This window comes from Talpa occidentalis, unplaced genomic scaffold (assembly GCF_014898055.3).
Source record: "Talpa occidentalis isolate TD23 unplaced genomic scaffold, MPIMG_talOcc4v2.1, whole genome shotgun sequence".
Classification (NCBI taxonomy): Eukaryota; Metazoa; Chordata; class Mammalia; order Eulipotyphla; family Talpidae; genus Talpa; species Talpa occidentalis.
In genome coordinates, this window is record NW_026555331.1 from 106,108,337 (window position 1) to 106,134,842 (window position 26,506).

The 26,506-nt window shown below is 41.2% G+C and overlaps 1 protein-coding gene and 1 long non-coding RNA gene across 3 annotated transcripts in view; one reads left to right on the top strand and one right to left on the bottom strand.

Annotated features, from left to right (window-relative positions):
* The window catches only part of CHN2 (chimerin 2), a 251,210-nt gene that overhangs the window by 143,590 nt on the left and 81,114 nt on the right, over positions 1-26,506 (top strand). For both annotated transcript variants that reach the window (XM_054692443.1, XM_037509741.2), the window contains exons 4-6: positions 13,683-13,714; positions 18,204-18,317; positions 19,914-20,199. In XM_054692443.1, the coding sequence (XP_054548418.1) occupies positions 13,683-13,714; positions 18,204-18,317; positions 19,914-20,199 (432 nt within the window). The remainder of the gene's footprint in view (positions 1-13,682; positions 13,715-18,203; positions 18,318-19,913; positions 20,200-26,506) is intronic.
* Positions 18,916-25,921, bottom strand: LOC129145329 (uncharacterized). Its single transcript, XR_008550779.1, has 3 exons — positions 25,793-25,921; positions 23,487-23,635; positions 18,916-20,022 (listed from the first exon to the last, which is right to left on the bottom strand). It is a non-coding gene; the product is annotated as an uncharacterized LOC129145329 (long non-coding RNA).

Sequence of the window (26,506 nt, forward strand, 5' to 3'; positions counted from 1 at the left end):
CCACAATTATCATTAATTTTCTGCAATCTTTTACCCAGTCTCCCCGCTTCCACACTTGGCATTCTCCCTGCAGTGTATACACACACACACATACTTACTCCTCCAAAGAGGAGCCCCAAATCATCATTTTTAAATATAAATATAAAAAGTAAATATAAATATAAATCCAAATTTGTCAACTTATTAAGAGCCTATTGCTCTTAGAATAAAAGCAAGTCTTTTTGCAACACCTTTGAGCCATGGTGTGGCTCCTCGGTTCATCACCATGCATCCTTCTTAGAGCGTCTGGCTTTTAGCCCCATTAGCCTCTGATCCCAGTCATCAGTTAAACCAGTTGTGTTACCACTGGGCCTTTGTGTTTGGCCTTTGTCGGGAATTCTTGTCCCCAGGTTCTTTGCATATTAGGTTTCAGATCTGATCTTGCCTAATAACAGAGGCTCTCCTAGGAACTCATACAAATTAGCACTTCCCCAACCATCAGATCTCCCCATAATCACCTGGTGATTTTATTTGTATTATTTAATGCACTCCCTAGTATACTTTCTTTTTTTTTTTTAAGATTTATTTATTTATGCATACAAGACCTGGGGTATAAGCCAGAGGTGTGGGGGTGGTGAGAAGATTCACCAGAGAGAGTGGGGAGCAGAACAGGCAGACTGACTGAAATACACTGCTGAGGGGAGCAGTGGGTGAGGTATGAGAGGTCTGTGGCACCATGTGGATAGCTCCCTGGGCTGCCAAAGATCTAACTTGTGCTACAGTGGCTGTCGATAGCTTGATAGCGCTATCTTTAACCCCTGCGCCACCAGGGAGGTCCCACCTAGTATACTCTCTTATATTTGACTGCTTGCTTGTTGCATGCACATCTCCCTCCAGAAGAACAGAAGTTATGGAGATTTCACCTCTATTACAGATACTTCTCTAGCATTGAACAGAGAGCCAAGTGACAGTGGGCAATCAGAGATATATGGAAAATGATGAAAACACAGATTCACATTCTCAAACTATTACTAATAGCATATCAATTCTGTTATTAGAGTGATGAATTGGATTTTTGGCAGTTGTTAGGCTCTTAGTTAAACATAGACTAATATTTTTTCCTGGAATATTATACATTTCTTTTTGGTCTCTCCAAAAGGTCAATATGTCAAGATTTGCTTGCATGACTAATTTAAAGCAAGTTCCACTCAAGTTACCTAAAGGATACACAATAAGTCGCAATTCTTTTGTGAGTGTAAATGAGCTGGTGTCATTTGTCTTTCTTTTTGAAATTGCTGAAGTGAATATGAGACCAGAAAAGCAATTTTAAAGAGAAATAAAATTACATACTATCATTTTAAATTGTTCTCCATTTTATGCCGTTTTACTTCCCCCTCCCTTGTCATAGAATAATCTATTTTGGAAACCTTTTTCTTTAATGCAAAAGTGAACCATGGAACTGAGTTTCTTAGGATTCGTGGTCAGAACCATTTTTTTTTTTATTGCAGAGGTCAAGTCAAGTACAAATGACAGTGGACTATCTTAAATGGCAGTAATTCCTTACTCTACCTCTTAGTGAATTGAAATACCACCTTAAATGTCTCCCCTCCTGTGCTTTTTCTTCATTTCTTAATAACTATCTACCATACTCTTTATTTGCAAAAAGTTTTCTCTTAAGACTACAAATGCATTTCATGTTACCATCATGCTTTTTAAACTTTGATCCACCATACTCAGACTGCATAGTCTTGAAGCTCTGGCCTTTATTTTGTCTTAGGCATGTCTGGAAGATCTTAAAAAGGCATATTGATTGACCATATCATTCTCAACTAACTCAGTAAATTTTGAATCACTGATTTAAAGTAAACTCAGAGAGGTTTTCTATTATCCTACAACCCACTCTATTTCTCTCTTTATTCATTGAAAATAAATGTTGTTTTTCTTTAATGTGGATTTGGGAGAACATGAAAACTCTACTGATTCAAGACATCTAACAAGCTAGGCGTCTAAAGTAATGAGATTGATTCTACAAGCCACAAACAAAGATCAATCCCATTACCTTTTAATTGGCTTTATGTGTAGTAATCAGAAGGCTATTTCTTTCACGGTAAGGAATATTTCTTTTCTTTTCATCCTAGACTTTCCTCCACTGGTCTCTCTTTTTACCCCTTAATATTGACACAACCAAGAATAAAGGGCTTTTCCCATCATCATTCCTCCCAGGCTTTCATCTCACTCCCTAATGCAGTCAGGCTGTTTTCTTGATGTGATTTCACCCTGAGCTATACTTGTTTTGGTTGTAGATCCACTGTGGTAAAGTGGCAGTGTGGTAGGAGAACTTAGTAAAACCAGCGTAAGAAAAAGAATTTAGACATGAGTTTGATACTTTTCTAAAGATAGAACCAAAAACTTTGTGCTTTTTTAAATAAAAGCATTTCTGCTTATTGATAAGTACTATGTTCTATCAAAATACAGAACTCTCCAAAACAGAACTCACTCATATTTTAAACTGCCTTCAATATAATACAGACCCTGTACATCTTCCCCTAGAAAATATTTAGTCATTTCCAAGGTGATATCATGAGCAGTGATCAGGACTCTTGAGGACAAGCTTCTATAGAACAGAGGCCCAGGGACTGAGCCAATGGGACAGATGGGCTGAACTGGGGAGGGTCACCAAGCAACAGTATACACAGTGGAGCACAATTGAGGCAAGCATGGGAGGTCTCTTCCTAAAGCAGAATAATGATTGATAATAGTGATTGATAATAAGTGATTGATAACAAGTGATTGATAACAGTGATTGATAATAAGTAAAATTTGTTGAGATGGTTTTTTCATCTCTCTGGATGATTTTTACTTCTTAAAATTTAATTTGAAAATTCTAATTCCTTTATATAGTAGCTAAAGGTGAAATACTACATTGCATAGTTAGTTGTTGTAGGAAAAAAAAATAAACCAATAGTATCATAGATTACAATGCACGCTCAGTAGTCTTTGCGTAAACTGTCACAGCCAGAGCCCAAATTCATCAGATGAGCCAAACTCATCAGACTTCATACACCATGGTCATGAGGAGATGATGGCCTTGTAGGGCCAACCTTGCACATCTGAACAGAAAGCAAATATCACCCTTGCCAGAGATTGCTATCTCCACCAGTCCACAGTATATCTCTCTATGAGCCACAGGTCAGATACAGCAAAATTTTAGGTGTGGCCAGGACCACCCTAGACCACCCCTGTCTGGGGTGGTCCTGGCACATAGCAGAGTACACTGGTGAAGTTTTAAAGACAGGCTTCACATTTTACTCACCTGGTTAAACTTTAACTGAAAAATAGTGCTGATAAAGGCAAGTACAATTTGCTCCAGGCAAGCCACATCCCCTAGGGTAGTGTGGCCTGGCTAAGCAAGCATTGAGATATTTGTAAAAAGATGATAGGCTTGACTTTACTATCAGAAAAATGTGGATGGTGCAATCTCAGACTATCCCAATTTTAATATATCCACCCTGGAAATGACATTGCCTAATTATTGTTAGTCACGGATTGTGACGAGGCTAACACATATGGGCATATGGGGTACTTACTGTGCCCAAAGCTCTTGGTTAAGAGTCTAATGTTTGTTATTCCTCAAAACAGTGCCTCAGAGATTACAACTCTCATTTTATAAGAAGGAAATGAGACTGTTAGCACAAGAGGCACAGAGTCATAGTCAAACCCAGGCATAGTTAAACCCAAATTCAGCACTGGACTTCTAACCTGGTGGTTCTCAAAGTACGGTCCCAGGACCAGCAGTTAGAGCTTCAGCCAGAAATTGTCAGAAAGTCAGATTTCCTAATCCACTCCAGGCCTGCCAAGTCACAAAGTTGGAGAGGGGACCCAGCAGTCTGGGTTTACCAAGTCCTGCCAGTCATCCTGATCCTCTTTCAAGTGTAAGAGTGTCACCACTGTTCTTGTCTTCTATGTTCTATTATGTACAACCTTCCCAGGCCCAGGAGAGAAAGAATCCCGATGCTTTGTCTTCTGCCTACCTATGCTTCCTGTTTGCCCAGTGCTGTGCTAGAATTTCATGGACTTCAAAGCGCATGCCAAATCACCTCTTTTCTTCTCCATATATTTCCTCTTAGAAGCTATTTTCCACCCTGTAAAAATATTTTGTCTTTCATCTTTGGTTTGCCTAGCTTTGCTACTCACTCTTACATTGCAGAGGCCAAATATGAATCCTTGCAGGAGTATGGCCAGTGCTTAAATTGGCCCACTTTCCTATGGCCAACTTCCAGCCCCGGGTTTGTTATACTTCACGTTTACATTTGCATTACTAATTAACAAAAGATGATTCATACTCATGTTCACTCACTCACTTTATACCACGTTGAACTCCAGCTCTTCGAAGATCTTTTTCTTATCTTGCAACTGGGGAAAAATCCTTGCTAGAGTTATTCTTGCTCTCAATGGACCCTGGTATTAATAAAAATACCAAATCCTTTATCATTATGTCAGGGAGACTTTGAACCATATTTCTATTTTCCAAGGTTCTAGTTCTTTTAGTCAGTGCATCATCTGTGTGCTAAGTGAACATTTCTCATTCAGAAGTGTAGGTGACTAAAGTGCTAATAAAAGAAAGTCCAGCAACTGTATTTTCCTGGCCCTGCCTCCTTGACTCAGTCTACCACTCCTTTTGTTATCTCCCTTTTGACATTGAGCCATTGGTGATCAAGCACCTTTTGTTGTATCCTTTAGCAAATCCCAGTCTCAGCTGAAATTAGCTCCTGTTGGACAAGGAGCAAGCTAGCAAGCTTTGCTTTAGTGACGCTATCTCTTCCTCCTTATTTACATGACCATTGTCATCTCCCCGTTACAGTGGAAGCAGTTAAGTAGCCTTGGCCCAGTCCAACAAAAGCACATTTAGTTGTCATCTAGCATCTTCTATCCTTCTAGGTAATTACACATGGATTGCTTGATGAGTTGTTCTTCTATCTCCCTGGGTATTTCTACCAGGTCTGTAATTATACTTTTCTGGTGGTCACATTGCTCTGTTTTGGTCCTCAGTGTTCCATGACTCCTCAAAGACCAAGCTTAATGATGTATCTGTAACACCTTCCCATTCAAGCATGCATATCAGGTGCCTTAATGTCTCTGTTCTCTCAGTTGCTTAACATAATTCAACCATAGAAATTTCTGTCTTAGTTTATTTTGTTTTCTTAAGTAGCATTAGTATGTTATAGATTAAAAATTAACAATTCTCTCCTCCTACTGCAGTGTGAGAAAGAATAGCACAAACACAAGACAATCTGACCCATTGTTCAATAAAAAGGCCTTTGAGCCATTGGCAGGCTCTGTCTTTTGACTTAGCTGTAATATGTCCTGTAACTGACTTTTGAGAATGGACTCTAAATTTGTTAATCTAGCTTAGGTATTGGCAAAGTACAGACTGCTTTTGTAAATAAAACTTTATTAGAACACTGCAGTGCTTACTGCTGTACATATTATATGACTGCTTTCACACTCCCATCAAAAGTTGAGTACTTGAGACAGAGGCTGTATAATCCTCAAAACCTGAAGCGTTTACTATCTAATCTGCACTGAAATTAACTCTGAAGAATAAGTTAATATATGTAAAGCACTAAGACTTTAAATATATATATATATATATGTATACACACACATTTAATAGAAATAGTGGTCTTTTGATATAAACGTGTGTGTGTGTGTGTATGTGTGTGTGTGTGTACCCAAAAGGGGAAGTTTTATTCTTATAACTTAGGATGAATTTGCTCTCAAGCCATTTTAAGATATGTTTGGCCTTCATATTTAACCCATGTAAGCTGATGAAGGAAACCAAGGCAGTTACAATAAGCAGGTGTTCTTTCATCTGCTTCCTCTTGGTCATTTTCTTATCAAGAAGTGGTAGCCTGTTAGAAAATGTGGCACAGAACTCCATAAGCAGGAAATTAAAGAGGTGCATGCAATCTATTTACTTGGGAACAACATCTGAACATGTCCAATAAATTCACTTTCTTTAATGTCAAGAACAAAGCAGGTGTTACCCTCCTATTCAAAGCCTATATGTTACTGAATTCTGATTAATGATGTACATGCTGAAGTTATGTGTGCAACTTACTATGAAAATTCCCCCCAAAGTTGGATTAATGGATGAGTAGAAGGATGAATAAATAGACATGCCATAAGGCAAGTATAGTAAATGTTGTAGACATTGGCTGGTGTGCATATGGCTATTTGCTATAAAAGCCTTTCCATCTTTCTGTATATAAATTTTCATAATAAAATGTCAAAAAGAAAAAACAAAGATAGTTTGTGCAAGAAGAGCAATGGCAGGAGGTGCTCCAGCTCAGGGCCCCAAAATGGTCTCTTGGGTACACAGCCCAGAAGCACAGCAAGGTGTCCCGGGTAAGAGCTGCTTTAAGCACCAGAGAGCTAGCTCAGGAATTTTTCAGGAATAATTTGTCAGAAAATGAATAATTGAAGGCAAGAACAAACATTAATAAGGCACTTTTACTTCTATTTATTACCATATTGGGAATTATTTGGAGAAGGAATGTCTATTTAAAAATGTTAAATTAGGTAATTATTTTTAAATAATGAAGAACAGCTTTCCAGATTGTGTGACATTGTCACAGTCTAGAAAAATGAGTACTGGACTGGAATCAAGGACTAGTTCAATCCTAGATCTGCTGCTAGCCCTGGGTGGAACTGTGAACAAATTGATTCATCATACTGAACTGCAGCTTTCTCATATATAAGAAGGCAGAGATACATGTCCTACCTTCCTAGTGGAAGAATAAATACAAAAGCTTCTGAAAGCCAGGAAGCTCTCACCAGGCAATGAGTTCTCAGCGGAGGTGCTATTACCTCTGGGGGGGGGGTAATTGATTCTTAGGGGCATGCAGAAAAAAAAAAACTTAACCTTTTTGATATATAAAGCGTAGATACGCATATGCAGTTATGCAGTCTATCTGTAATATAAAAATTTCATTGAAGGGAGGTGATTAGGAGAATAACATGTCTATAAAGTTGCCATAGGAAGCAGTGATGCAAAAAAAGATTAAGAATATTTTGCTAAACAATCTTTAGTCGCTACCCATGTCCCAAGTTCTTTCTTCCTTTCATTTTTTTTTTTTTAGGTAGGTTAATTTTGTCAATCAGGTTGAACACTTACATTTGAACATTTATATTTGAATGCTAACACTGAATACTTAGATTTGAAGAGTCACATTGAATATTTACGCTGAATACTATATTTGAATACTTTTGCATTTCTAGGAGGAGGTTGGGGGAAAAAAATTCTGGAGAGAAGAATGCAAATGATGGATGTTCTTTGCCTTTTCCAAAGTACATATAGCACCACTTAACCCGAATACCATTAAGCTTTGAAGGAAGGAATTTACTAACAAGAATGAGGAATTAAATGAGTGTACTCACCCAATCTTTTCCCCCTAGAAATTTCACAGCAGCATTAGTTTTCTCTTGATTTGATTTGATTCTGTTGGGTACTTCAAGCTCTTTGAGCCGAAGAGGTATGTGGAGAATTTAAAGAGAGTTCCAGGGAGAATAATGAAGATGAATTAAGAATTGGAAAAGAGGATCTATTAAAAAAGGTTAAAGAATAAGAGCTAGTTAGTGTAAGGAAGAACAGGCTGTCAGATGGCCCAGAGATGGTATTCAGTAATGGAAAATAGTCTCAGGTCCTCAACTGCACTGATCAGACAATGATTTTGATCTCATATCTACACCTCCGTGTGATCTTCAGTAACGTAATCATGCAGCCTTTCTCTCCTCTGCAAAATGGGAATGTCAATCTCTATGTGACTTGCTGTCAGAACTGAAGCATGCACCCTGAAGGCAGCTGCTAAGTGCTGGCTCCCCCTCTGCTGCTCCTGGACCTGCCCGTTGTGGGGTTCTAGGTCAGGGTCACTGGTTCTGAACCTGGAGAAACCAGAATAAGGAAGAAAGGGCTGAATGTGTGCAATATGTGTGTGGGGGTGGGAGAGGTGTACAGTGTATTACTTTTCAAATAGAAATATAAGTGAGGCAGTTCATCTTCTTTTATGGTGCTTATTTTGTTCAGTTGCTTATATAATGCAACCTAGGAAATCAGGGTATCATTGAGATAGACAGCCATTTAGACAGCATCACATCTCCTGGGGTGGCCACAGGAAGCTGTGAGTAGTGGAAGTTTTGTTTCCAATCCAGTGATCAGGGCAAAGTTTCAAAGCAACATGCTGTGAGGTGCGGATCCTATAGCAGTCTGGGATTTGAACATCATTTCTGATGTGTGCATATCATGGTTGATTACTCCCAAGTAATGACTTATAATTTCTCTTTAGTATTTTAAAACACTTGAGATTATTTAAACTTTTGCCAAGCGTGGAGGGAGAGAACTCTCTTATTAACTTTATTGATATTTTAGTATGTTCACTTGTTTATTTACTGAGTAAAGTAGTTAAAAGTATTTCTGAGTAGTTAAAGATATTTCACTAGTAGTTTCTCTAAAAATCTACCTTTATAAGCTATCAGTATTATCAGAACCAAGTATTTCCTCTTATCTTCCTTTTACTCATTTTCTTTTCTATATTCAAAGCATGTGTGGTTTGATTTTTCATTAAAATTGTTTTAAATAACCTTTTATGGGAATAGTCAAGAGTCTGAAGTCCTTTTAGTCCAAAACAGCATATCTCAACCTTGGCACTATAGACATTTTGGGAGGGATAAATCTTTGTGGGAGGAGGCCTGTCATGTGTTTACCAATGTCCGTGGACTCCACCCACTAGATGCCAGTAGCACCTTCTCCTCCAGAGTCCCCTGGGAGATAAAGACACCACCCCTCGCAGTTCAGGGAGGTCTAAGAAAAGGCTTACTTTTTATTTGTTCTATTATCACTTGTTTTAATCATAGTCCCTGGAAAACAGAGGCAGAAAACAAACTAAATGAATAGCAGCTGCTTTGGCCCCAAACAGCCTAAGCTGATAGGTTGCATACCTCTATAAGTTAGCTGATTGCTTACACAGCTTACTATTGGGCCTGACATATGTGTACTTACAGAGCCTAGCAAAGCCATTGGTAACCCTTTAAGGAGGGGTAACCCTTTATTACAGACAGACAGATAGGTGAGTAGATTTATTATAATACATTCAAATCAAGATAAGAAAGAATTCTCCTTACCAGGGCCACAGCAGAATTCTGGAAGTGCTAAAGTAGTGCCATAAGGGAAAAAAAATCAAACCTTAGATTCTAGATAAAAAGAAAACAGGAGATTCTAAGGTTTGCTCAAGTTTCCTTTTATATTGTAAGTTTTGTACAAGAATGTAAATTTCAGTATTTGCATTTTCTTTCTCTCCCTTTCAACAGAGATCTTTGATTTTTAATTACAAAGGAATTATCCATATTTATTTTTTCTGGATGAAATTGCCCTGATATTGCCAATACAAATCCTCTCATCAAAAGCCTCCCTCCACTACCTCTCAAACACTTTTGATCTCTATCTCAGAAAATCCAGCAGCCTAGCTGTCCTGTGTAGGAGGTTGCTAAATGAGGCTCTTAAATTATTTCTATTAAGGAAAAACTTAACATATACCAGCTGCTGGGGGATTATAAAAGCTTTGTTTTTTCAATAATTGGAAACCTTGTTTACAGAGGACTCACAATATTCTTTAAACGTCTTTGTGTTGAATATAAAAGAACTTGTGTTTATCTAGGCAATGATAATCTGACTATAAAGCAAACTCATTTAAGGATTATGTTTCCTGTCTCTCACTTTGCAGCTGTCACCCTACTGTTCTTCCCATCTTAGTAAAATGCTAAGAATGCTTCCTGAAAATTAGAAGATTAAATTGTGAAGTAAACTGGGTAACTTGGAATACATATAATTCTCAATTATGGAAAAGTAGTTGAAAGATCAAAAATATCATTACTTCTAGGCAAATTTGTTTCAAGTTCTCATTGGCAGAATTCAGTTCCTTCATTCCAAAGAGATTTTTAAGGGTTTGAACCCTGGCAAAGAAACATTAAAGACTTTCAAATAATCTATTTAACTAAAGTGTAGAATTTTGACAGCCAGGGAAATATCAATATAGATAGATGTCTACTAGAGAAGCTGGGAAGCACTATTTAAAGGTGTGTGTGCTGGGTCACTTACTAGCTCTGACCTCAGTCTCCTTATTGGGTGGCTCTCCGTAAAATTATGCCACTTACCTGATACGGTTGTTTAGAGGCTTCAGTGAGATAATCACGTGATACCTCAAGGACAGTTTCTGGCAGAGTAGCCACTCAATAAATGTTAACATCACAGTTCAAAAGAGAAATTTCAAAAGTATCCTGTTCAATCGAGGTGACTTCAATGGCATGTATTACCCACCTTGGGGACTCTTCTCAGGAGATGATGCTTACTTAGAATAAAATATTAAGTTATATTTAAAAAATGAATCACCCACCATTCTGCAGGCATACCATCTACACCAAATTCACCTGTGCCTGAAGAAGGCCCATTTCACAAGCTTGCTTGCTCAGAGGTCTCTTTCTTGGTATTTTCTGCAAAGAGAGGTGTTCCTTTCTGAACCAGTCCATTACCTAAGGTTCCAGTATTGGAGGACCCAGTGATAGGTCCAAAAATTATTATAGTTTCTCTTTTTCTTAAGAAAGGTAGGTTTCTTTCAGCTCTTGAATTTGGAACATTCAATCCCAAAAGCAGATATTACAGATCTAGTTTCTATCAATCAGATCTACAGTGACCAGGTTCACCTAGGTGATGGGTTGTCTGATTCCAGCAAACACAATTTTCAATGACAATGTGAGTAGGAGTTCTTACTGCCTTACTTTTTCTAATCAACTATCCTCTCCATTCACATTTATTGAAAAGATTCATACAATTGGAAAGTGAAATCCAGTGCTACAGCTTCTTTAACAAAACAAATCTGCATTTCATGAAGGGGGGGAGGGACAGGGGGCACCACAATTCATTGGTGGCTGACCAATTGTGGTTTAGAGACTGAGAGAGGCTTCTGAAAGGCATTTCTAGATTATAGTGTGGTGCTTACTAGTCCCTGGTAAGGTCCCTTGTCCCTAGAATCTTTAAAGCCCAGTCAACTGTTTTGCGTGGATCTGAGGATCCAATATTATCCATGTGGAAAATGTGTGGCTGTTCTATGAATTTTCTAGGGTCGTTTGACATCAATTAAGCCCTTGACTGGTTAAAAGTTTAGTGAAGTATGCAGATGGTGACTATGCTTAGACACCTATAAACATAAAGTTTAGGAAAAGGAAGAGTTTATTGTTTTGCTATTTATCCCAGCCATTATCTCTCCCTTTAACATTAATAAGGACAGCTACATTTTTCTTTAAGAGCTACAGAGACACCAAAAAGAAAGAGGTTGAAGCAGATTGCCATCCCACTGGTGGGAGCAGCCATCCAACAGCGAGTTACAGCCCTTATTTTTGATCCCACTTCTGCCCTCCTTCTGGGTGGGATTGCCAGATTTAGAAAGAAAGAAGTAAAAACAGGATGACTAGTTAAATTTGAATTTTATATGAACAATATTTTAGCATATGTTTCAAGCACTATGTGTAGCCCAGCCCTTGGCCCTATCCCATGTGCTATCTGTCCACCCAGTTCAGTGCTTGTTGTATTGTCTAGTGATTTTCATACACAACTCTGTGCATCTAATAGCTCAAACTGTCTTCTTGGCAGGATTTTATTCGATATCCCTGAAGGCATCCTAAGTATTGACTTCTCTCTTTGGAGGGCTATGTTAGATTTCCATCTGCTGCAAGTACCAACACCCTGAGCACCTTGTACCTTTCGTCTGGGCACCTGTGAGGTCACTACCCCACAGCATTGACAGGGTTGAGCACAGAGCATGGATATAGGAAGTGTGCCATGGATTTTTATGATTAACTGAACCAAAAGGAATTTGTTCTCTTCCTAATAGTCAATTCAATTAAATATTCATTAACTATTCACCCACATGCCAGGAGTTATTAGTAGCCTCTACCTACCATGCTATTTATCTGGGAAGTTAGATTAATTCCTCTTCCCTTTTAGGGAAATAAGTGGATAAAGGAGGGGAATAGCATTAGGACTCACATCCAGAATTGCAAATGTGTGTTATGGCTCAGCCAAAAAGAAATAAAATTGTGTGTGTATGTAAGGAATCATTTCAAAATATGGAATATTGTTTCTCAAAGAATGGAGATACCTTACCCATTTCATGATCTACTTCTACTGACTTCTCTAGTTCTAAATGTCTTCTATGTCATGTCGGTGCTGTAATCACCAGTCTACAGAATCATAAAAATTAAGAAATAACTTTAAAAACCAAGAGAGTGTTATCAATGGTAAAATGCTCAGCTCATTGAAAAAAGCTTACTGGCAAGTAGAATAATGATACATATCAGATAACAGGGTGGCTTTTTAAACACTTCATGCTTCTATTAATGATATTATTTAGCTCTTTCTTCATAAGTGACACTGAGCAGGCTTCAAACCTTGAAGACCAAGAGTTATGAATGCACCCTCTTGGTTCAGTGCTTTTCAAGTGTAAAATGCACAGAAGAGTGAACACATATTTAAAGGTGTCTAGATGATTAGTTTTCTGCCAGCTCAGCTTGTCCCAGGCAAGCTTGAAAATGTGGTCCTCAGGGCCCTGGCTCCCCCCACCGTGAACCCTTTCTGCTAGCCCCTACCTCTCTACTCAGATCCCCTGCAGGCTTCAGGGGGTGGAAGTGGGCCAGGAAACTACCTGGACCCTTGAAACCTACCAGGGTGACTACCTGTGAGCCTTGCTGAGAAAACCACACATCTGACCATAGAGAGAAATGACAGTAAGTGAAATAGCTTCCCAGCTCATATTTACTTAGTAAATAAACATAAACTTGCTGTCATACCCATCAGTGAAAATCCATAACTTAATGTGGCTCTGCTATATTTTCAGTGTCCCTGGAGTTAGACTGGAAGAATAAAAGCTGAACATAAGAATCATGCTAATTTCTCACCAACCCAATCACCTTGAATAGAAGAAAACAAAGTTCTCATGAAAATAGATTATCATGTGTATGTGATAAAGATCTGCTGTGAAAACCCCAAGGCTGAAGCTGTGATTGAAAAATCTTTTCTGGAATGCTAGTGATTTTTAGTCAAGTCATAAATCTTATCCTCTATGTCTTGTACCTCTGGTGTCAAGTGAATTTCAGCTCATTAGCCATTTGTTGAAAAAGTAAGAATGTTAGAATATTGGTTTTATCTGGAAAGAGACCAAATTAAATATTTTAAATACAGGTGCACTCCTAATTTTTATTATAAATACTTAATGAAACAATGAAATGAAATTAAAATAGTTATGTTTTATTCATTATAAAATATTCATTTTATCCTTCAGAATGAAGCCTTTTAATATCTACACAAATGACTTAATATTAAAATAAGCATCATTTTATTTCCTTTGAAAACTTTTATTGGGTGATTGGGTGGGGAATGAGCCTAATGATAGAGAAATAGGTGATTCTAGATCATTCCTACCCAAGATAGTGGAATGTGTTGCTTAATTCTGCAGTTTCATGAATCTCTGATTTGGTAATAGAAACTGTAATAAAATTACTACCAGGACACTAGCTCTGTTTATTTGAATAGCATTTTTATCTATCTGATTTTGAATTCAAATGCATTATTAACCTTTTTTTTCTTTTTAATATAGGTGGAAAACAGACCAAAATATTATGGAAGAGAGTATGTATTATGCTATTCTTTGTTTTAATAATGTAATAAGTAGTCATTTTGTATGTGATTTAAATATTAATATTTTAAAAAATTCTAATATGTGGTCTTCATCAAATGTCCATTGTGCAAATGTTCCATAAGAAGGATAAACGCAATCCGACTGCTTTGTATTGAATTTTATTTGTAATACTCAGGTTCTTGGCTCCCATTAATGTGGGAGGGAGAATATCTCCTGCTATAGTTCTCCCCACAAAAGCAGCCACTGAGCGCCTGGCAAGTATTTGAAACATAAGGCAGCATTTTCTATTATTTAGACTCTGTTGGTATTTTATGTCACTTTCTATCTTGATGCTGTATGAACACCTAGGATGTCAAAGATTGTAAACTATAGCTAAATCCCTTAGTTACCTGTCCCTCAGTAAATGTGACACTCAGGAAAGTCTTCCCTCTTCCCTGTTTTGGTTTCTCATAAAACCAAACTGATAATGTCTCTTGACATGAATATATTAGTCAAATTGCCTTAATACCATAATTATTATTTCCCCTATTTTCCTCTTAATTTCAACACTTGTTTAACTTTCTCAGAAACCTATGGTGAGAGAGATGTGCACTATCACTCAGTCTTCAAGCCTGTGGCAGAGAAGGCTTGAAGGCTTCAGAACAACTAGGAAGCAAGGACAGAAGTCCAAATCACTTCTCCCCTACCAGCCTGGAGGCATTATAATGCAAAGTCTCTTTCAATTTCACCTCCCCAGTTCTCCAGCTAATCCCAAATGTTCTTCCCCTACTCCCTTACCCATCAGAGCCTCATCGCCATGATTCACGACCCTCTTATTTGTGTCAGCCCAGCAACCGCTTTCTTTTTTTTTTTTAAATAGAGGCATGTTTTTATTTATTTGTTTATTTGTTTGTTTGTTTTGTTTATACATGCACTGGGTACAGTCAGAAGCGCGGGAGGGTGAGAGAATTCACCAGAGCCAGAGCAGGGAGCAGAGCAGGCAGAAGGACCGAAGTACACTGCTGAGGGGAGCAGCGGGCGGCAGGAGAGGTCTGCGCACCATGTGGGACCCTCCTCCAGTGGCCGGGGAGCAGCCGGGGATCAAACCGGCGCCACAGAGGCCGCGGGCAGCTTCGCAACCCAGCGCTCAACCGCTGCGCCGCCGGGGAGGCCCAGCAACCGCTTTCTAATAGCAAGGGTTGCATTTCTGAACCTTTCTTTCCAGCTTGGAGGGTTCAGCTTGTGCCTCTGGAGTACCTGCCTGGATGGCTGGTCGCCTCTCATTCGTCCTCATGTCTCTAACATCTAACTTAGTTGTGACCTCTTTTTATTTCTTCAAAATACTGATTTGGACTTTACTTACAGAACACACCATTCATTAAAGAAGAGAAAACAAACCTACCATATACTTCTCAAATGGAACACCTTTGTAAATAGAATTCTTAAAAATTCTATTTGTTGTCCTTTTTCTTTTTGACATAAAAATTTGTAAAATAACCTTCTCTTCTCCTCATCCTCCTAATCCCAATCCACCTAAATTACATAGAGAGAGGTGACCCAAAAAACATTTTTTTAATCCCAGAAAAGGAACATTTTACATTAAAAAGAAATTAACTTTAGGACTACAGATTCTTTGTTTCCCTTTCTTTCAGTTTTTTTTTTTTTTTTTTTTTTTTTTTAAGGTTTCTGTTCCATTCAAAAAATAGTCTATGCTCTAGTCAGGAAACATATTTTTTTCCTAGAAGGACTCACAAGAAACTTTGGAAAATGGAAAACTTTAGGAAAGAAAATCATTACTTTTGTAATGATTTTTTTTTTTAATTTTCTCGCTGCTTTTGCTGTTAAAAAGTTAACAAATCCCAAATAAATTTGAGAGAGTTAGAGAACATAGAAATATAATAGGTGGAAAATAGCCCATTTTGACCCATAGTCTCACGTTCAAAGAACACCTTGTTAACTTTTTCTCTTCATCTCTTTTCTTTGGCATTATAATATATATACATCATGGCTATTTTTCATTTCATGTGTAAAGAGGATGGTGGCCACTGACTGGGTTTTCAGATTCACAAAACTATGGTTTTCTTCTTTTAAATAATTGTTTGATTTTTGCTTTAACATTCCATCTGCTGCTAACCATCACTCACCCAGGTTAACTCAAGGGAGTCAAAACTTAGGGCATCCATGTGACTGTGTGGATGCTACTCCTCCTCCTCTGAGAGCAAGCTGGGTCAAGGGCATTAGGTCCCTGTGCCCTATTGTGTGTGCCTTGTCCTGCGTGGTCACCCCCACCCTGTCCTGCACTGTCCTGGACCACAGTCAGGTTGTATCCTTTCAACCTCTTGCAGTACCAGCTTTTGTCCTTTCTGACACCTGTGTGGGAAACTTTCCAATGCCCTCTGCCTTTCCTCACCCCCATATCTCTCCCCACCATACACACACACACACACACACACTCTCTCTCTCTCTCTCTCTCTCTCTCTCTCTCTCTCTGTCTCTGTCTCTCTCTCTCTCTCTCTCTCTCTCTCTCTCTCCCTCTCTCTTACACACACACACAGACACAGAGAGACACACTCTAATACTACTGGCCTAGTATCTGTTCTCTGTCCAAGTTATCTGTCCAGCACTGTCCAGCTCTAGCTCCAGCCATTGCTACATAGGAAGGAGGTTTCACCATGAGGTTTGCAGGATTTAGAGGCCACATTCACAGTTAAAGCCCTAAATACCTTTGTGCCGGCTCTAGGATCCCCATAAACTGATCCATCAGTTCCAAGGCCACACAGGCTATGTGGAGCTCCCTAGACCCACTGAGACTGAGCTCTGCCCAAATGTCTGTCTTTCAAGATCTGGGCGCACTGGTCTCCTTTTGGGCAGGAGGATTGTTCCTGTATCACAGCACATTCATTTTCACGTCATAAAAAGCACTGCTGCAAGCCACACATGACTCCTAAGATTTGCAAACGAATTTGAGAAGCCAGAAAACACCTTTCTCCCAAGTTGTCACTGCCTTAGACTTTAAGAGTCAGTTCCGGAATGGAAAGCCACAGCTTCTTCTGGCCTCACTCCCCTAGGACAAGCTCTTAACAAGCTCTACTAGTTAAGGATGGAAGAAATTAGGACATAAATATTATGATAGGAACTTCTTTTCCCAATATAGTATCCTGTGGGCCTCCCCGGTGGTGCAGCAGATTGAGCACAGCGCTATGAAGCTATCCACAGCCTCTGTAGTGTGGGTTCAATTCACAGCTAGCCAGGGTGATACCCACATGGCATGGTAGACCTCTCCTGTCATGCCCACTGCTCCCCTCGGCAGTGCTTTCAGTCTGTCTGCCTGTTCTGCTCCCCACTCTGTCTCTGGTGAATCCTCTCACACACCCCTCCCCCCACACCTCTGGCCTACACCCCAGTTCTTGTATGCATAAATAAATAAATCTTAAAAAAAATAGTATGCTGCTACATTTGTCCTCTAACTTAATCTTTACATTCCTGGGGGAGAAAGGGGCAATTGTTGACTTCTCTCTCTGATCTCTCTTCCCCTGGAAGGTAAAAGAGAGATTGTTTGTCCAGAGAAATTTTTCCTAAAGTTCCCCAAGGTTGGAGAAGTGGGATCTTGTTCCCACTCCTAGGGAAGAGGGGACCCAGGGGCACTAACTTCATCACCATCACCCCCGGCTACCACCTTCCTTAGAAACACAGATTGATCAGCTATCCAACAACAAGGGTGAGCATCTTTGCTTAAAGAAAACAGGGCCAATGTGCCTCTCGCTCCCGCCTGCTCTCCCACCTGGAGTCTCTGTCCATTCCCCTGGCCTCAGACTTCACTTCCAGAACAAAGAGGTCATTGGCCAAGCCTGTCATCCTCCCAGATATGCCTCACTGTCTACATGTATGTCCACTAGTTTTAAAATTTCAGGAAAAAAATTAAGTTACCTTTAGAACAGAAAAATAGGTGCATTTGCCCAACATATCCTAAGCTGTTGCTCTCAAAATTTACTGAAAGAGAAAAACGTTGATTTTAGCTGGTTATTTTTTTCCAGAGAATATACCTCTAAAATTACAACTGCTCAAACCTGCGGTAAGCAGGTTGATAATCAATAAGTGTTCATTTGCAATCAGGATAATACATAGTTCCCTGTGTTTATGCACAGAGCTAAATTGGTAATTGCTCTTTTGTTATTCCCCATGGTTATAAAAGGAGCCATAACCTGGCTTTTGTTTCGATTTTAATTTTCAGCTTCAGAGCAAAGACAATGGCAGAAAGCCAGGTGTACTGGGTGTTCTTCACTTTGGTTTGCCTACTTGAGTGCTTGCTCTGTGTTCTGGCACATGTGACTAGCGCTGTCAAGACCATCTTTAAGAGACACTGGCATTCCCTCTTCCTCCAAGCGGGGGCCTGGGGGGTGTGCAGATTCAGGGTGGACCTGCCATCTTTTTTAGCCAACTGTTTGTGGGAGTGCTCTGTGCGTGTAGTCTGTTCTGAACAGCGATGGTCTTGTCTCTCAGGTTTCACGGGATCATCTCCCGCGAACAGGCAGATGAACTTCTGGGAGGCGTGGAGGGCGCCTACATTCTGAGGGAAAGCCAGCGCCAGCCGGGGTGCTACACGCTCGCTCTGAGGTGAGTTGGCTTCACCCCTTGTTGCAATTACCTGACAAGAGGCTACTTTTCCCCCTTATTTTGGTGAAGTACACACAACATCAAATTTACCACTTTAGTCATTTTTCAGTGGCATAAAGTACATTCTGAAAGCTGTGCAGCCACCTCCACTGTCCATGTCCAGAACTTTGTCGTCATCCCAAATAGAAACTCTGAACCCATTCAATTATCCCTCCTCATCTCCCTTACTTATTACTTTTGCACCATATTAGAGCCTTATCCATTTCCTGGGCCACAGATGTTATCACAGGATGAACACTGAGGTGTTGTTTATACATATACAGTAAACTAGAGAATTAGCTGCAAAATTTATGTTCCTATAGCTACTTCTGCCTGAAACGTGAAGCCAGTTGAGGGAAAATGCCTCTTCTTCAGTTTGTCCCTGGCAGCCATTGTCAAAAGTTTTCACCACATGCTGTGTGTGCCTGGACAGACGTGCTGCATGTCCAAATGGCATTCGTGACAGGCCATATCAGTGAACCATCCGAGTATAGTTCTCATGAGTCTTTTACCACAAAATCACCAGTATTGAAAACCATGGTATACAAAAGCCGTTGCATTTACTCCGTTTTACTTTCATTGAATATTTTATGTCATTGGTCCTCTTAATAATCCTACACAGTTTTGGCAAGGTATCCAATTTCAGAATTGGTTGGTTTTCCAGAAATTTATCCAGAATTGGGAAGACCTTTATTCATAGGAGGAATGTTGCCCGTGAAACAGGCCAGCCCACAAAGTTGTGTCCTGTGCGCCATCTTGATTTTGTGTCAATGGAAATATGCTTTCCATGTTGCAACTATGCATGACTAGAATATGTCTTAAATGGTATCGTTTTGAGAAAGTACTTCAAAACCTAGCAAGTGCTCTAGGTATGCAGTTTCCTATTTTTTTAGCTCCCCAGCAGTAGGGACTGTGAGATGTGCAACCAAAGTCAAGAGGGCACAGTGCTAAGCAGGAGGACCCATAGCTTAGCTCATGGGGACACTGGCACTGGCAGCTCCAGCAGAAAGCTCCCCACAGCTTCCCTGGTTGCCCTTCAGTGACGCTGCCTGGGATGGGGGCATGATGTGCAGTGGTCAGAGGTGTAATTACACAGGACATCAGGGCCAGTGGTGTTGGCTTCCTTTGCAGGTAATTGCCAGGTATAGGGAGGGGAATGAAGGGCGTGGCTAGTTCCCATCACAGAAGTTTATAAGTCAGCTGTTTGTAAATCAGGCATTTCAAATGAGAATGAGAATGACCACATAGCCCTGGTGATTTGTAGGATCTAATGACATCACATAACTGACTGGGATTAAATCCTACCTCTGCCTCTTTCCAGGGGTGTAACCTCAGCTATACCATCTCTTCAAGTCTCAGTTTTCTCAGCCAAAAAACAGGGATAATAATTGTACCTGTCTCAGAGGGTCTCTGTGATAAGTAAATTGGGGGAAAATCATGTCAAATTCTCAGAACTGGTGCCAGGCACACAGTATGTGTTCAGAACATCTTAGCTGCTGTTATTCTTCATGGTCTTATTTCTAACTCCATGGTGATCTCGCATTCTCTCCCGGGCAGGTTTGGAAACCAGACTTTAAACTACAGGCTCTTCTACGATGGCAAACACTTTGTGGGTGAGAAGAGATTTGAGTCCATTCATGATCTGGTCACAGATGGCTTGATAACACTGTACATAGAAACAAAAGCTTCTGAATACATTTCCAAAATGACAACAAACCCCATTTATGAACACATCGGATATGCCACTTTACTCAGAGAAAAGGTGTCTAGGAGGCTGAGCAGGTCTAAGAACGAATCGAGGAAAACCAGTGTCACCAACGAAGAACACCCCACTGTTGAAAAGGTAGGCTACGTGGGTGAAGCATGCCAGCCAGCTCTCTGTTTTTTAATGTGTGCTGAATAGCCAGGGATCGATAATGTATTCGATTTGCCAAAATGTTGGAGGGGACCCATCTCAACCCAAAGAAGTCTAGAATTTTAGTGCTAAAGGGGTTCTAGAAACCATCCAGTTCAACCCCCGTATTTTACAGAGGAGGAAACTGAGGTCCAGAAATGTTAAATGATTTGCCCAAAATCACAGTCAGAACTTCCCCCAAATAATTGTTGTGAGTTTATTTGGAGTTTGGATGAAAAAAAAAAAAAACCTTCATTAACTTTTCATGATGAATACAGTAGCTTGTTTTTACTTGTCATTACTGGATCCATTTCTCTTTCCACCCAGCTAGCCAAGTACATGGTATTTATATTTGCTTCTCTTGAGTCTGGGTCACCTCATGATCTGCATATCTGCGGTCTCATGCAGGTGGCCTTACCTAGATAACAGATTTTACTGACAGATAGGAAGGCATTAGCAGTGATGGTGGTTCTCTAGGAGGCTTAGAAAGTCTTTCCATCATCCTTTTCCCCTAAAGAAGAGTTATTATGCCTCTCCAAGGATTAGATGCGCGTCAGCGGTAAGTTCCAGCTGAAAGGGTCATGGCGGGATGTGGTGAGGAAGATCTGATTTTCCTCTCCAGTAAGTTGCTGTTTATTTGAAAGACACCACCACAGTTTGCTAGCATATTTTTTGGATGTGCCCCTTTAGGAGCCATCTGCTTTGCCTGGTTCTCTCCGTTTTCCACTGAAAGAAAGTGACAGCCAGGCTCCCCACTCAGCCCCCATTGAGTGTGCTGTGCCCAGCTCCCAAGGCAAGCTTGGACTGGGCAGATCTAAGTAAGTGGGGCAGAACAGCAAGCGCGCTCCTTCTGGTGGTTGCTAATCCTTAATTAAACCGGAAGGGCACTCCTTCCGTCCCTCTGTGGTCCAGTGTTCACTGAAAACAAAGGAACCTCAGATTGACTGACTGCTTCAGTTTGCTGATGGGTTGGGAACAGAAATCACAGAAATGGGGAGGAGGGCAGAGGGTGGAGGTGTGGTCCTGTTGGCACAGGGGATGCTCTTAATTGATTTGCTAATTGAGCTTTAGCGTTTCAGAGAAACTTCCCCAGAATCACATCAGCTGAGCAGCTGGCCCATGAAAAAATAATTTGCCCTTTTCTTTTTATAACTCGTGTCTCCAGAGCACCTGTTTATTCTTTTACAAATAATTGATTTGGGAAATGGTGGGGTTTCCGAATGTTTACATTTTAACAAAAGAAAGAGAAGGACTTGAAGCCCAACTTTCAGAGTTTGTTCCTGTCCAGGCAAAAGTCATTCCTTAGTCTGTTTGCAAAATCTGTTTAAAAGTAATTTAGAATAGAAAATCCAGGAGGTGACCTTTCTGGCTGTGACAAACCAGAAGACGAATTGTAAAGCAAATCTCTACAGCACTGTTTATATTTCTGAATAAGAGAGCAATGTCACCAAAAAAGCAATCTGTTACAACTGCAGGCTACACACTAGAAATTTCCAGAACAGAGGTGAGTAGGAAGAGTAATCTCTTGTGTGCCTGGGATGAGGGTTAAGATCTTAGGTACTGGAACTGATACTTTTAGATCCTTGCTCTCCCCGGAGAGGAAAGTTTGGTCAATGGTAACGGGCAGCTCTAGGTGATTTCTTGTCAGGAGACTTGCATGGCCAACTATGTCCTTCACTGTAGATCATTTTGCATTTATTTATTGAAATTAAATTTTAGAGGAAGTCAGTAATGAGATTAGCAATCACTTTGAATGAGCCAGTTAGCACACACCTACCTTTATAGGAAAAGGTAAATAAAGAAGATGTTGAAGGAAGAAGTCCAAACTCAGCGCAGGACTTGACAGACAGGTGTTGCTGGCACAGAATTTCTGGGACACTAATGATGTGACATTTGGCTTCCCCGGGGGGACATTCTGAACACCGGGTCTGCTCTCTTGCTGGGGGTCACTCATTTTTGTTAGTGGGTTTATTAAGTAACTTTGTACAAATCCATCCATTTCTCTGACCTGTATTGACAAGTGGAATGATTAAAAGTCTCAGTCTTGCCAGAAATTCCATTTCCCTTAAGGGTAGGTCAGTGGACCGTTGCCATGGAGGCAGGACTAGAAAAGAGGTGGCAGAAACTTGAATGGATTGACTGAGAAGTGCTAGGGGCACCTGTCTGCTTCAGTAATGGCGTGTCTTAAAGGTTTTAATGAGTGGAATAGGAAGGTTTGCTAATATGTCTCAAATTCAGACAGCCCAGCATTTCATTTTCCAGAGTGCTTAAACTTTGTTCGCCCATTTGTTTTATTGATCATGTCCAAATGAATCCTAAGAGACTATGTTACCTATATTCCAAGAATATTAACAGTGTTAATTGGCAAAAGAATATTACCTTCCCCATCAAATCTGAGTAGTTACCAGATTTATCTCCTGTCAAGGTTGTTAGCAGTGAACTTGATCTTAATAACTATAGATGAAACAGGGAAATAATGGGGGGGGGCAAAATAGTGGTGATAACCAAGAGCGATCAGTTTCTTTCTGACTTTTTATTTAGTTGGGTCTAAAAAGATTTTGATGTGTAAGGGCCACCACTTGGTGCATTGAATTAAAAAAGCCATGCCCAATGTAATTTCTTTTAGAATTTATTCCACAGGTGTGTTATTTACTGAACCTCAGTAGTGGCTCTGTAAGCAATGTAAGAGTAACAGTGGGATTGAATGTGGGTTCAGACATGATGGTTCATAAACAGTGTTCACATATGAGAAATAATTTCCCCCTTTATCCTCAGACCAATTTTGCCAGGTATGTAGCCCAGGAATTATTATCCCCATTTCATTGAAAAAGCCACAGCGGCAGGGTGCCAATTCAAACCCAGGCTTCCTAACTCCCAGTTCAGGGCTTCTTCAATCCGTTGCAGCAGCTGGGCCTCCTTCCTGTCTTATTGTCCTTATTTGCTTTAAGCAAATCCCCTTGGTTCTAACTAAGTCAGTTGTCAGCTAAGAATCACTCAATATCTACATGATCCTTTTTTTTCGTAAAAATACACTGCTATTACTCACTGCAATAACTAAGCTTCCTTAGAAAGGAAACCCCACTGAATCAGATATATGTGACAAAAACACTTTCAGTAGCACATGTTCTTAAGTAAATTTAGCTTGCTGAATTAAATTGCATTTACATTTTACTGGAGAAAAATCGTCTGTACCCTTGGTATAATAAGAGCACATTTAAGAATAAATTATATCTTACCAGTTTATTCATTTCATTATTTTCTGTAATAGCAAAAGTTCAGATAGAACTGGAAAGAACCATCATGCCCATCCCTGGCTACTGTTTTAGCTGAGCTGCGGTCCGTCCCTACGAAGGGGTAACATGTTGCAGGTTTTCTCTTGTGTGATCTGGGAAAAGAAAAGGTTTTACATATGATTTTCTTACAAAACCATTAAATATCTTTAAGGAAACAAGAGCTAGTGTCACTGGTTACCTGTGGGGAGGGTAGAGGGGCGTTAGGGAAGTAAGAACAGGAAGGAGACCTTGTCTCTGCTACTGTTTCATACTCTGAATTCTGAACTGCGATAAATACAGACTCCAATTAAGAAAATTAAAGAAGGAAAAGGAATGCATTATGTTTTAAATTCAAATATGTTAAAGCAAGTCCTCAGTGAAACATCTTCTGTGCTCAGTGTATGTGTGTGTGCGTGTGCGTGTGCGTGTGCGTGTGCATGTACGTGTGTGTGTGGTGGGGGGAAGTGGGGCGGGGGGAGGGATTGAGAACCAGCACAGTTCCAACTTTTTTGGGTCCAAACGGTTTCTTCTCATCCCTTCTCTCTGCCCCCTTCCCCATCCTGCTCCCTCTTTCTTTCCTTTTCCCTGGAATCAAACAAGAATCCGAGTTTAGCAGCCTCTTTCTAAAGGTTCGTGGTAAAAGAGAAGTTGAATCACTAAATACAAAAATGGAACATGGAACATAAAAATGGGCTGTGGTCTGTGGTCACTCCCTCCCTGGCATTGCCCCACTCCCCCAAACCCCTCAGCCTTGCACCCCTGGAACCCTTCCTAACCCCCTTCCGTTTGCCACGCACCCCCACTCCACCACACCCTTCTCTCTCAAGCTGCCAAATTCCTCTTGCTTTCGTGTGGCAGCAATGAAGCATCTTTGCCTCTGTAAAGCCAGGAGAGGAACCCGGATGAAAGGGCTTTGGGGCTCATGGGGGGATGGTTTACAAATGGCTAAAAAGGAGTAATGTTCTCACCTTCCCCACCTCCGACCTGCCATTTTTTTTAAATCATTGTTTCCTTTACATCCAGAGTTATCCTTGCTTGTTTATTTCTCTGTTTCTATCATATGAACCAGCTGGCTGCCAGAAGCCTTGGCTGGTAGCGATATGGCCCTTTCCTGCATTATCCTGGAACACGAGGAAGTGGTCATGCCAAGGAAGGGCTCTCCAGACCTTTCTGCCCTAGCAGAAGTCTCAGTTGTCTCAGTGGGTTAAACTCAGTCTGAGTGGTTCCCCCCCACCCCCAGTCCTGAGATGACACCCAGGGGCTGGGGGCCCTTGGTGGCTTTTCCCTTATTAGAGTGTTGCTCTTAGAAGTGTTCTCAGTGGCCTTGAATTCAGTTCACATTCCTCAGCAGGACACCTGCGGCCCTTCTGAGCCGGGTTCTCCTGGAAGGGGAGCCTGGCACTTGGCACGTGATAACTTGGTGCCATGGCTTGGCACATGGTAATCTGGGTAGGCATCCAGGGAGCAGGAAGGCAAGGTCGGGAGAGTAAAATAGACATGGTCAGAGGCCAGTAGAAATGCCTATTGTTGGTTTGGGCATGTCGCAAGGATCAGCATGTAGAACTAGTCCTAAGAGGAGGGGAAGGGGACAGGAGGTGCTGATCCACTACCTCTTGATATCTATTGGCTGCGCGGTGCTTGGGAGCCAGACCCTCCCTCGTCAGGCTGTGCACACGGAGCACCTTGTGCTGTCCCTCGGCATCCCGGGCTGTCGTGTCAGCCAAGCCCGGGCAGAAAGTGAGGGATGCAGGGTGGGGAGTGGGGGTTCCCAGCCCGTTTCTCGCCTGTGGTCCTCAGATGATCTCATGCCTCCCCTACCTCCACTCCACCCCTCGGAAACGCCTGCCCACTCCTGTGATCTGGTTCCAGTTCACCCTTTCAGGCCCAGCACAGCCTCTTTAAGAAATCCACTCTCTCCCATCCTTCCTTGACCACTCCAAAGGAATAATACTCCCGTGTTTGTGAACATCTTTATGATTTAACCTTCCTGGTTTGATCAGTAGTTGTCAAAGTGTGGAACTGGGGGACCAGCAGATTGGTGGCACCTGGAGGGTAAAGAAGCAGGCAACTTCTCAGTCCCACCCCAGCATCATGTGGCTCCTGTCAGCCTAAGTGACAAGGCTGTGGGTGGCCCCAGTGCCTCTGTCCTCTAAAGCTCAGCCCATGAGGCACTCGGCAGAGTAAACCCTGTGCACTGAACAACAGGTGGATGACTTAATAGTGAACAGATTGTCTCAGATTCACCCTCAAGAACAGGGCCTCTCAAATACCCCAAGTTGGTGTGTTGCTGTCTCCCGACACTTCTCTCTGTGGGCTCCTTCTTCCCTGTGCTAAGATGCGACCCCCTGCAGCACAGGCACCATGAGAACCTGGAGACTAAGGAGGAAGCTTCGGACACCACGTTGTGCAGCCCCTTTGTGATGCAACAGGACACTGAGGCACCTAGTTCGTGAGTCTGAGACATCAGAGGTCAGGGAGGCCTGGACAGAAAAAACGTTTTCAAGTAAGTAAAGATCTTTGAGGACTACAAGCTGTTCACTCCCCTGTGAGTGACTGAAAAGTAAAAAATGAATTGAAATAGCAGTTAGTCTAGAAGGCAGCCCAGCAGTTGGAGCCCAGCAGGAAGTGGAAGACTGGTTGGCTGGGACGCTGAAGAGACTTTGATTAACTGGGGATCCTTCCCAGGAGCTGGCGCGGGCGGAAGCCATTACCTCTCCAGTGCTGAAGGGAAGAGTGGAAGGCACCAGAGTGACTGGAGTCTAATAAGTGTGATGGGGGCTCCCAAAGAGGGACCTTCAACAGGAGGGGGACCTCTAACAGTAGGGGGACCCACCCCCATAGGACAAGGGGTCCCAAAGGACTGGGGCTCAAACAGAAGGGGAGTGAATCAGCAAGCAAACATACAGTCACTAAACTCCTGCACCATCCAGAGGGCTGGGCAGGAACAGAAATACCTCCATTCTGCTCTCCTCCCACCTTTGATT